The sequence below is a fragment of the Pteronotus mesoamericanus genome, unplaced genomic scaffold, assembly GCF_021234165.1.
Source record: "Pteronotus mesoamericanus isolate MK-2021 breed Mesoamerican mustached bat unplaced genomic scaffold, CSHL_Meso_final scaffold_36, whole genome shotgun sequence".
Classification (NCBI taxonomy): domain Eukaryota; kingdom Metazoa; phylum Chordata; class Mammalia; order Chiroptera; family Mormoopidae; genus Pteronotus; species Pteronotus mesoamericanus.
In genome coordinates this window covers 12826778-12838339 of record NW_026555313.1, presented here as the reverse complement: position 1 = coordinate 12838339, position 11562 = coordinate 12826778, and the positions used below count along the sequence as shown (strand labels likewise).

Here is an 11562-nt window from a genome sequence, read left to right as displayed (position 1 = left end):
ACTGAAAAGTTAAAAAAAAAATTAGACGTCATGAAATAGTAGGCAGACCTGAAGTATAATACACAGCTAGAAATTAAAAGAAATTTTGGAAAGAAAAAACCCAATGAGTCACCATAAAAGGAGATTATATAAACAGCTTACAAGATAATTCATGAACTAGAAGACAGTTATGTTTACGCCACAGAAAAATAAGTTACATAAAACACAAGGCTTAAAAGATAGAGAATAGAATGAGTAGGTCCAATATACATTTTTTAAAAATGGTAATATTAAATATGCCTTTGAAATTTATTCCCTATAACAACTTTTTTATTCTATAACACTGGGTGATCTTGCTACTGAAAATCCAAGGACATTTCTTAAATGCTAATTTGTTTTCAACATTGCTTCTTATTTTTAAAGTAGTTTTACCATGATACATATAGATGGTTACTATTTTGAAGTGTTTTTTCTTCCTTTTATATATTAATATCAAATAATTTTCATTCATATATAAAATCTGGGGAACAAATTTTAATTAAAGCCACCTCAAAACCAGCAGTGCATTTGTTCTCATTCATTGCGGAGGGCCAGCTGTCAGTGATGATCCTGCATTCCTGCTGCTCCGTTTTCAGCTCAAGTGTAAAGTCAGAGATTCTACTGAAAATGATACAGTATGTACTTGAGAAGAAAAACAGATGTTTAGCCTAGAAATGGAGCATGAATGACAATTATTTCTAAAGTATGCAAGAAGAGATGTTTCTTGAAACTCTCAAAGTATCATTAGGTGACTGATGCGAGTATTAAACACTTAAAAAACACAGCAGGTAAGTTTTCTTAGTCAAATATTAATACCATATATTCAAAATATGTGGGTGAGCTAAAAATAAAGGCCAATGTATAATTTCTGAAGGATGAATTTAAGGGTGATTTATATGCTGAATATCACACCCAAGCTTTCCATCCTGGGAAAAGTCGGCTGAGGTTTTTGGGGTCCATGGCCTGTTGTAGGAGCAAATTCACTTGTCCACCCACACTGAGCACAGTTCCTTCCTCCACTCCTTTGAGTTTCTCTTGCAGTCTCATCAAGACACGTTCAGCTACTTTGTTGAAACTCTGGTCCATTTCACTAATGACAAAAACACAAAGGTATTAAATGTGGTGGGAATAGAAAAAAATCTGAACAAGGTTAGTCAGTCTTTCCTAAAATACTGCTACCTGAGATTTCGTTTGCATTCTTGGTCATCTGCATTCTGAGTGGAGTGGAGCTCAGTTTCATCTTCCAACCTCTGCTGTAAATACAAAGCTTTCAAAGGGTTCATGGTCCAGTCAAAGAGAGGATCATACAGGAGGACCTAGACAAAGAGAACATACGTGTTAGAAGAACTATGTGTATTATGATGATGCACTTAGAAACAGAACCAGTATTATAAAAATACTGGTTATTGAGGCCAATATGGTAGTTGACTGGGGGGGGAGGGGAAAACATTGCACAGACATCTTGTTTCCTTATGGAAGAAACTACACTAGCACGATGCTCTGGGCTTCTTATCCCATTATGAACTCATTCTTCTGCCATGGTTGGGGGCAGTGACATCCCTTGATCCATGTTTCCTTACAAGGTGAAGCTATTAAAAGGAAATAAGCACTAGTCACTTTCTTTCCTTCTCTCCCCCTGTCCTGGGTAAGGGTGTTTACTTTGCAGCACTAATTCTCTCTCTAGGCTAGCCTATGGAATTTGGATAGCACTAACAAGCCTATTTGGACCTCACTCCTAAGCCATGTCCTCCAAAAGTTTTATCAGTAATAACCTGACATTTTGATCTCTATCCTATTCCTAAGGCTCTTTCTTTTTCTTTCAATTAGTCCTAACTCTGAATGGAGGAAAAAAGGTATAATTTACTGAAAGCTTCTTAAAATTCAAGGTTTAGTGTTGCGGTTGGCATCTTAAGATATACACGGAGTACAATCTGAATACTAAAGTAACTGGCATGGCCAGAACAAGTAGCTGTAGGTCATAAATTTTTAGTAAGTGAAGTCACAAGGGGTTTCTGAACTGCCTCTGGTGTTTATAAGCATACAAAAAAAAATTTAATAGGCCTTAGCAAGTGCTTACCATACAGGTCTTAATAATAAGTAAAGACTCAATTCTAGGGACGAGTGATGTTGCAGGATTATCCAGCATTATAAAGTTGGAACACTTTTTTACTGATGTCTTTACTTTGTTTCTCAGCAGGTCTTCTGTCTGGGACTATAGGATGCCTTTAGCATTCCATGTTTAATGTACATGAACAGCAGTACCAAAATCTGGTCATCTGTTTACACTGTTTCAAAGGACATTAAACTTAGGAGGGACTGACTGTGAATATCAGTGGTTTGTCCATAAGTTCTGGTCCTTATGTGACTTCAGGTGGAGCACTGACATGGCTTCAGATTTCAGAGATCCAAACCAGTTTCAGCCCCCAAAAGAGTTATATTTTATTAATCAATGAATGAAAAGGAATGAAGGCCTCAATTATAAAGAGAATATATATAGTCTTTTTGGGTTGAAGTAGAGAAACAATACAATTAAATTATTTCAAACCCAAGAGCTTGCATTAGAAATCACATTTGCAATTTCAGGAATAAAAAAGGAGGTAAAAAAGAACATATACTTTAGTCACTATCAAAATGGAAGTGGTGATTGAAAACAATATAGGAATATAGACTGATTTAGAGCAAGATTTCTCAGTCTTGGCACTGTGGACATTTTGGGGCTATCGCTTCATGGTTGTGAGGGCTGTCCTATGCATAAGATGTTTAGGAGCCTCCCTGGCTGAAACAAGCTGAGTGTTGAGAGGGTATCCTTATCACCCTCCCCCGCCCCCCGCCCCATTATGACAACCAAAAATGTCTCCAGGCTTTGCCAACTATCCTCCAGGAAAGAAAACTGCCCGCAGCTAAGAAATATTTGAGTTACAGGGAGAGATTTCCTTAGTAGACTTGATTAAAAGCTTGGAGGACAGAATGGTTTGTTACGAAGAAAAAAGCGACTGCGAAGGCCAGGAGAGGCAAATATGCTGAGAGGGAAAGGGAAAGGCACCCAAGTCAAAGTGCTCTTAAGGAGGGATTCGGGAAGTGAGGAGATGTTTTCATTGATGTTACATCAGAAACAGTGACTGTGGCTCAATGAAACCTAAGAGAGAAAAAGCAATGGGTAAAGAGAGGGGCCTGGAATGGCATCCGGAGGACTGGGATCCATGCGGCCACCGAGAAGCACCTTCCTAAAGCCGAAGATGCAGTCTTCAATTGGCAAACTGCTCTGAAAGACTGAGACAATCGCCTGAAATGTCGTCGGGAAATCTGAACAGATTCACAGAGGGAAGAGTGGGTACATTAGTGTAAAATACACAAAGCATGAGAAGGTGATTTTGTCAGTGACAGTTACTGCAGGTGGAGATGCAGGTCACCTCTCAGGTTCAAAACCCTCCTATGGTTTCCATCTCACTCAGCAAAATCCAAAGTCCTTACAATGGTGTGGGAATCCCTCGGTGATCTGGCTACTGTTACTTCTCCCACCTGAATTCCTACTACTATCTAAAAAAAGAGGCTCATGAGCACTCTGGCATTTTACTGGTAAATGACTGAGGCCCTGAAGAAACGGCCCTCTTCCAGCAAGTGTCCACTCTGCACACAGCTCCTGAAGGAAGCCCAAATCTATTCAGGCAGGAAAAATCCTCCTGCCTGATACTGAGCAGAGTAAAATACTGGGGAACACGTTAAACTTCTTTGGATCTTAAATAAATGTGAAAAGTTTGCACTTTTTGTGTTAAACACAAAAAGGCAAGATAATTTTGGATTTTAATTTCTACTTCATGGAGGCATCCGGGACATCATTTACTCTTACTGCAGAACCAATGGCAAACTCTAATAAATGACATGTAGGAATACAATTTGAAGTGGAAAAAAGAAAAGGGAACGCATTTTCATTCAGCCTTGGGAACAGCATAGCCTTGTATTTAAATGGTCGACATATTATTGGGATGCATTTCAACACCTCCTTTGTAGCAAAAATCTATATTGCCACCAGCACTCCAAAGATCTATAAAGAGGCCTTTCGTTCATAGGAGTGGACACAGGGCCACCAGAATAGACTGTTAATTTCATTTTACACAGCATACAGCCCTACGTTTGTTATCTGATCAGAGGCTTAATGGTTAGTGCCAATGAATTAAAAACAGTGATTCTCAACCATTTGCCCAATAGGAGAGCTTTTAAAAAATACAAATGTTCCTGTCCCATCTCTAGGAGTTTTGTTTGAATTTGGTCGGCATCAATATTGCAAAAAGCAGTGCGGCACCATACGATAAAGTCTGGCACCACCAAATTGAAGGAACAAAAAGACAGAGAATATAAGTGAGGCATGCTTATACTCTTACTTCCTGTGTTTCCCTGAGAAGGAAGATTCCTCACCTCTTCCTGCACACACCTTTCCCAGGGTTGTGAATGACAGCCTGAGGACATAGTTCTTGCGGGGTAGAGCCAAGGTCTTAAGCATGGGAAATGTGCTTGACTTTCTTCCCTTTCTGCCCTGTTTGACATGAGGCCGTGGGCCTGATGCGGCGTGAGTGCGCTGCAGGCCCACAGCACCACTCGGTGGCTGTCCCAAAACTACAGCAGAGGCCCTGAGGGAGCCCCAGTAGCAAGTCAGTCTGGCCCTCACTCCCCAGCTTTGTTCCTCCACTAACAATGCTGACTCTGATCTCCATGTGTCTGACTAAATGCGTCTGGCAGAGGAAAAGGAGATAACTTGATTTCTCTTAATCCCACAATGAAATCCATTCTGAAAATCATAAATACCAAACAAGATATCTAAGATGAAGTGCTGATTTATGTATTAAAGAGTAGAGGTTACTTATGCCGTACCTCTGTAAGAAACTGGAGGGAACTGGAGGCATTCTAGGCCACTACTTGCCAGTATGTGCAACCCCCGCCCCTCCTGCTGCCCAGCATCATCCCACCACATTAAAATGAAACACTGATCCTCAAATCAGTGACTTGCTAACAAGATGCCATTTATCACAGAGAGGAATAAAGATTTCCTTATAATATACTTTACCTCTACAATGGTTAACAGGGTTTCCTGGGAGTTTCTCATAACCTCCATGGTTTTCTCACAGCATCTACAAACATATTATAAATATGTGTTTGATTACACACCAATGTTTTCAATATGTATCTTTTCTTTCTATCTAGTAGCAAAATACATATCTCTAATATATCTCTTCTATATATCTACTTACCTACCTATCTATCTTCAAGTGAAGTATACTGAGACTATTCTTGTCAATAATTTCCAAATCAGTATCTTAAAAAAGCACAGCACTTGGCAGAGTGGGCTTTCAGTAGATATTTCTAAAATGCATACAAATATATGTCTAATGAAAAGAGCAGAGAACCCAGAAATAAATCCACACTTATATGGTCGCTTTATATCCAGCAAAGAAGGGAGAATACACAATGGACGAATGACAGCTTCTTTAATAAATGATGAGAAAACTGGACAGATACAAGCAAAAAATAAAACTGCACAACTTTTTTACACTAAACAAAAAAAATAAACTCAAAATGGGTTAAAGATTTAAATGTAAAACCTAAAAAACATAAAACTCCTAGAATAAAACATAGGCAGTAAGCTCTTTGATATGGATCTTTGCAATATATTCTTTTTGGATATGTATCTCAATGCAACATTAACAAAAGCATTTTCAAACCAAAAGGCTTTGGCACAGTGAAGAAAACCATCAACAAAATGAAAAGACAACATACTAATGATGTATCTAGTAAGAATTTAATATTAAAAAACTCAACATCAGAAAACAAACTATCCAATTAAAAATAGGCAGAGGAACTGAATAGACATTTCTGCAAAGAGGAAATACAGGGTGGGGCAAAAGTAGATTTACAGTCATTGGTACAGGAAAAAAATGCATTAATTAAAAATAACAATACAAGATTAAAATGTATTTATAGTTTTGCCCCACTGGAAAATAATATAATAATAAATAATAATAAAAGAATAAACTCTGTGTTTAGTATACTCACAACTATAAACCTAATTTTGTGCCACCTGGGACAGATGGTGAACAAACATGAGAAGATGCTAACTCATGGACAAAACCAAAGGGGAAGAGTTGAGGGAGGGTGGGGACAAGGGAAAGTGGTGGGGGGTAGGCAGAGACAAATGTATTTGAAAAAATAAATAAATTAAAAAAAAAAAAAGATGCTAAACATCACTAATCACCAGAAAAAGGCAAATCAAAACCACAATGACATATCACCTCACACCTATCAGAATGGCTATTATGAAAAAGTCAACAAACAAGTGTTGGTGAAAACATCAAGAATAGGGAATCCTCACACACTGCCGATGGGACTGTATAATGGTGTAACCAGTGTTGAAAACAGCATGGATGGAGGTGCCCCCAAAAGTTAAAAACAGCCCTGGCTGGTGTGGCTCAGTTAGCTGGAGCACAGAACTGTAATTGAAAGGTTGTGGGTTTGGTCCCCAGTCCAGATGTAAACGATCCCTGAACTGGGCGTACCTGATCCCTAGTCCCAGTGCGTACCGGGAAGCAAATAACCTGATGTGTCTCTCTTGCATTCATGTTTCTTGCTCACCCTTTCTCTCTCTCTCTCAAAAAGCAATGAAAAAAATGTCCCTGGGTGAGGATTTAAAAAAATTGATGACAGAGGGTGTTTTTAGAGCAGATCCATCTTCTCTTCTTTGGCTCTCCCTCTTCACCATTCCCCACTGTGTCCACAACCTGCCCTGGCTCTTTTTTGCAGCTTCTTCTGCTTCTCTAGTGCACTTCGACCCTTCCATCCCTAGTATCAGCCTTTGGGCAGCAGCGATGGTGCCTGGCACCAGTGTTCTGGCAGCTGATGCTGAGCACATGGAACTGGTAAAAGGAGAGACCAAGAAAAGGAGAGTGGGACTCAGGGACAGGAGGCCAGGAGAGCCCCAATGAAAAGGGAGAAAGCAAGTCGGAGGTGTGCATGCAGCCGAGATCAGGCAGACAAGCACAGTTGCCTCCAGCTCCTTAGAGCAGAATCCCAGTCACTGCAGCTTTTCACCCTAGAGCTGTGCCCAGGGCTCACCAAGACCAAGAGCAGAGTGATTGGCAGAAAGTTCTAAATTGCCTCCTGTAAACAGTAAGATATTGTTTTAAAAATCATTAGGTTTCAAAGAATGAACAGAATTCATTCAACTTCTACTTAAGCACCTGCATGGCAGCTTGTACACCATGGTGGGGGTTGAGCCTCACAGCCATCCAGAGGGTCAATCTCATACACAAGTGGGCCAACAGCAATTAAGGCTCAATTCCAACAGAAGGGCCCACATAATCTACACAAGGGACATTCCTCAAATACCCAGCTCTGGAGATCAAGAAGACTGCACCATTGGGTCCCAAGGGACACCCATTATATAAGGCCACTTCATGAAGAAAGGGACTCATAGCAGATCTATCTAATACAGAGTAACAAACACAAAGAGGCAGCCAAGATGGGGAGATACAGAAACAGCCTCAAATGAAAGAACAGGAGGAATCTCCAGAAAATAAGCTAAAGGAAATGGAGGGAAGCAATTTATCAGATATAAAGTTCAAAGTAATGGTTCTAAGGATGCTAAGGAACTTGGTGAGAACTACAACACCATGCAAATATATAAGCCATGAAAAAGAACCAGTAGGAAATGAAGAATACCATACCTGACATCAAGAATATACTGGAAGGAATCAAAAGTAGAATGGATGAAGCAAGGGATCAAATCAGTGATTTGAAATACAAAGTAGACAAAAACACCCAATCAGAGCAGCAAAAAGAAAAAAGAATTACAAAGAATGAACATAGTGAAAGGGAACTGTGGGAAATCATGAAGTGTAATGACGCCAGCTTCATAGGGATACCAGAAAGAGAAGAGAGAGAACAGGGGAATCAAGAACCTATGTGAAGAAATAACGATTAAAGCTTTCCAAACCTGGTAAAGGAAAATGGCACAAGTCCAGAAAGCACAGAGTCCCAAAACAAGACGATCCCAAAAAGGCCCACATCAAGACACATTATAATTAAAATGGCAAAAGTTAAAGACAAGGAGAGACTCTTGAAAGCAGCAAGAGCAAAACAGTTAATTACCTACAAGAGAGCTCCCATAAAACTGTCAGTTGATTTCTCAACAGAAATATTTCAGGCAAGAAGGGATGGGCATGAAATATTCAAAGTGATGAAAAGCAAGGACCTACAACCAAGATTATTTTACCCAGCATGGCATGCATTTAAAATTGAAGGAAAAATAAAGATCTTCCCAGACAAGAAAAAACTGATGGAGTTTGTTATTACCAAGCCAATATTACAAGAAATGTTAAAGGGCCTGGAAGAAGGAGGAGAAGGAGGGGAAGCACATGAGGAGGTGGGGAGAGGAAGAGGAGGAGGAGGAGAGAAAACAACAAAACACAGAGGAACAAAATTTAAAAAACAAAAACAGAACATAACTCCAGGACAAGAACTAAATAAAATGGAGATAACCAACCACTCAGATGCAGAGTTCAAAATACTCATTATTAGACGCTCCTGGGTACTTCAACAACATAGAAAAGACACTGGCAGAAATGAAGGTTGCATTAAGTGAACTAAAGAAAAATCCACAGGGAACCAACAGTGGAGGGGGTGAAACCGAGATTCAAATCAATAAGAACAAAGCATTCATTCAGAACAGCAAGAAGAAAAAAGAATTAAAAAAACTGAGAATAGAATGAGGATCCTCTGGGACGTCTCCAAACATACCAACATTGAATCATAGGGGTGCCAGAATGTGGAGAGCAAGAGCAAGAGCAAGAAACTGAAAACTTATTTGAAAAAATAATGAAAGAAAACTTCTCTAATTTGGTGAAGAAAATAGATATGCAAGTCCAGAAAGCACAGAGAGTCCCAAACAAGTTCAACCCAAAGAGGACCACACCAAGACACATCACAATTAAAATGCCAAAGGTTAAAGATAAAGAGAGAATCTTAAAAGCGGCAAGAGAAAAGCAGAAGTTACCTACAAAGAAATTCTCATAAGACTGGCAGCTGATTTCTCAAAAGAAACATCGCAGGCAAGGAGTATTCAAAGTGAAGAAAAGCAAGGACCTCTCTAGCAAAGCTATCATTTAGAATTAAGGGCAGATAAAATGCTTCCCAGACAAGGTAAAACTAAAGGAGTTCATCATCACTAAGCCATAATTATATAAATGCTACGGAGAATTATGTAAGAAAAAGAAGATAATCAAAACAATGAACACTAAAATGGCAACAAATTCACAACTATCAATAATTAAATCCCAAATAACAATCAAACAAGCAGAACAGGAACAGAATCATAGATATGGAGATCATTTGTTGGGTTATCAGTTGGGAGGGGGAAGGAGGAAAATGGAGAGAAAGATGCAGGGATTAAGAAGCACAAATTGGTAGATACAAAATAGATGGGGGACGTTAAGAACAATATAAGAAATGGAGTATCCAAAGAACTTATAAGTATGACCCAGCATATACACTGGAGGTAATGAGGGTACTGGATAGAGGGGGGTAAGGGGGAAAAAACTGGGACAACTGTAATAGCATAATCCATAAAATATATTAAAAATAAAGGAATAGGAGAAAAAAACAACAAAGCCCAAAGTGAGTAGAAGGAAGGAAATAAAGATCAGTGCACAAATAGATGAAATACATTATAAAAAAAATTACAAATGATCAATGAAACCAAGAGCTGTTCTTTGAAAGACTGAAAAACCCTTAACCAGACTCATCAGTAAACAGAGAGAGAGGACCCAAATAAATAAAATCAGAAATGAAAGAGGAGAAGCAACAACTGACACCAAAGAAATAAAGAATTGTAAAAAAATACTATGAACAACTATATGCCAACGAACTGGACAATCTGTAAGAAATTAATTAATTCCTAGAAACATATAATCTTCCAAAACTGAATCAGGATGAATCAGATAATGTGAATACACACATTAGAACTAGTGAAACTGAAACAGAAATCTAAAAAGTCCCAACAAATAAATGTCCTGGACTGAATGCCTTCACAGGTGAACTTCATGAAACATTCCAAGAAAAACTAACACCTATCTTTCCCAAACTATTCCAAAAAATTCAAGAGAAGGGAAAACTCCCAAGCACATTTTACAAGGCTAGCACTCTTCTGGCCCCCAAACCAGAAAAAGACACTACAAAGAAAGAAAATAATAGGCCAACACCCCTGATAAGCACAGATGCTAAAATCCTCAAAAAAGTATTAGCAAACCAGATTCAGAAATATATTAAAAAGATCATACACCATGATCAAGAGAGATTTATTTTGGGGGTGCAAGGTTAGTACAATATTTGGAAATCAGTAAATGTGACACACCACATAAACAAAATGAAGGATAAAAACCACATGATTATATCAATAGATGATGAAAAAGCATTTGATAAAATCCAGCACACATTTGTGATAAAAATTCTCAACACCATAGGAACAGAGGGAACATACCTCAATATAATAAAAACCATGTATGACAAAACCCACAGCCAGCATCATACTCAATGAGCAAAAAGTAAAAGCATTTCCCATATTATCAAGAAGAAGACAGGGATGTCCACTTTGATTACTCTTATTCAACACAATACTGGAAGTCCTAGCCACAGCTATCAGACAAGAAAAAATAAAAAGGCACCTGGATTGGAAAGGCATTAAGTAAAACTGTCATTATTTGCACATGACATAATATTGTACTAGATCTAATAAATAAAGCTGGCAAAGCAGCAGGGTACAAAATTAATATTCAGAAATTTGTGGCATTTGCCCTGACCAGTGGGGGGGGTGGTGGTATCAGCCTGTAAAGTGATGAGTCACGGGTTCCATTCCCAGTCAGGGCACATGCCTAGGTTGCGGGTTTAATCCTTTTTTGGGGTACATACGAGAGGCAACTGATCAATGTGTTTCTCTCACACTGTTTCTCTTCTTCTTTGTCTCTCCATTCCCTTCTCTCTAAAAATTAATTAATTAATTAAAAAAGAAAAGGGTGGCATTTGTATACACTAATAAAGAGCTATCAGAAAGAGAAACTTAGCTATTGTAAATAACACTGCTATGAATATTGGGGTGTATAGGTTCTTTTGAATTGATGATTCAAGATTCTTAGGGTATAATCCCAGCAGTGGGATCGCTGTATCGAAAGGCAGGTCCATCTTTAGTTTTTTGAGGAAACTCCACATTGTTTTCTGAAGTAGCTGCACCAGTCTGCATTCTCGCTAACAGTGTACTAGGATTGTGGTACATTTACACAATGGAATACTACTCAGCAGAAAGAAAGAAGGAACTCCTACCCTTTGCGACAGCATGAAAGAACTGGAGAATATTATGCTAAGTGAAATAAGCCAGGTGGTGAAAGACAAATACCATATGATCTCATCTATAAGTGGAACCTAATGAACAAAACAAACAAGCAAGTGAAATTGAGCCTGAGGCATGGAAACAAGAATAGACTGACTGACCAGTGGAGGGGGGAAAGG

At 38.7% G+C, this 11562-nt stretch overlaps 1 protein-coding gene across 1 annotated transcript in view; it reads right to left on the bottom strand.

The window, feature by feature from the left end:
- Positions 1–453: 453 nt before the first annotated feature.
- ATM (ATM serine/threonine kinase) overlaps positions 454–11562 on the bottom strand; it is a 179595-nt gene continuing 168486 nt past the window's right edge. The window contains exons 61-63 of the mRNA XM_054592505.1: positions 5078–5141; positions 1198–1334; positions 454–1108 (exon numbers count right to left, since the gene is read on the bottom strand). Coding sequence (XP_054448480.1) covers positions 925–1108; positions 1198–1334; positions 5078–5141 — 385 coding nt within the window. The 3' untranslated portion in view covers positions 454–924. The remainder of the gene's footprint in view (positions 1109–1197; positions 1335–5077; positions 5142–11562) is intronic.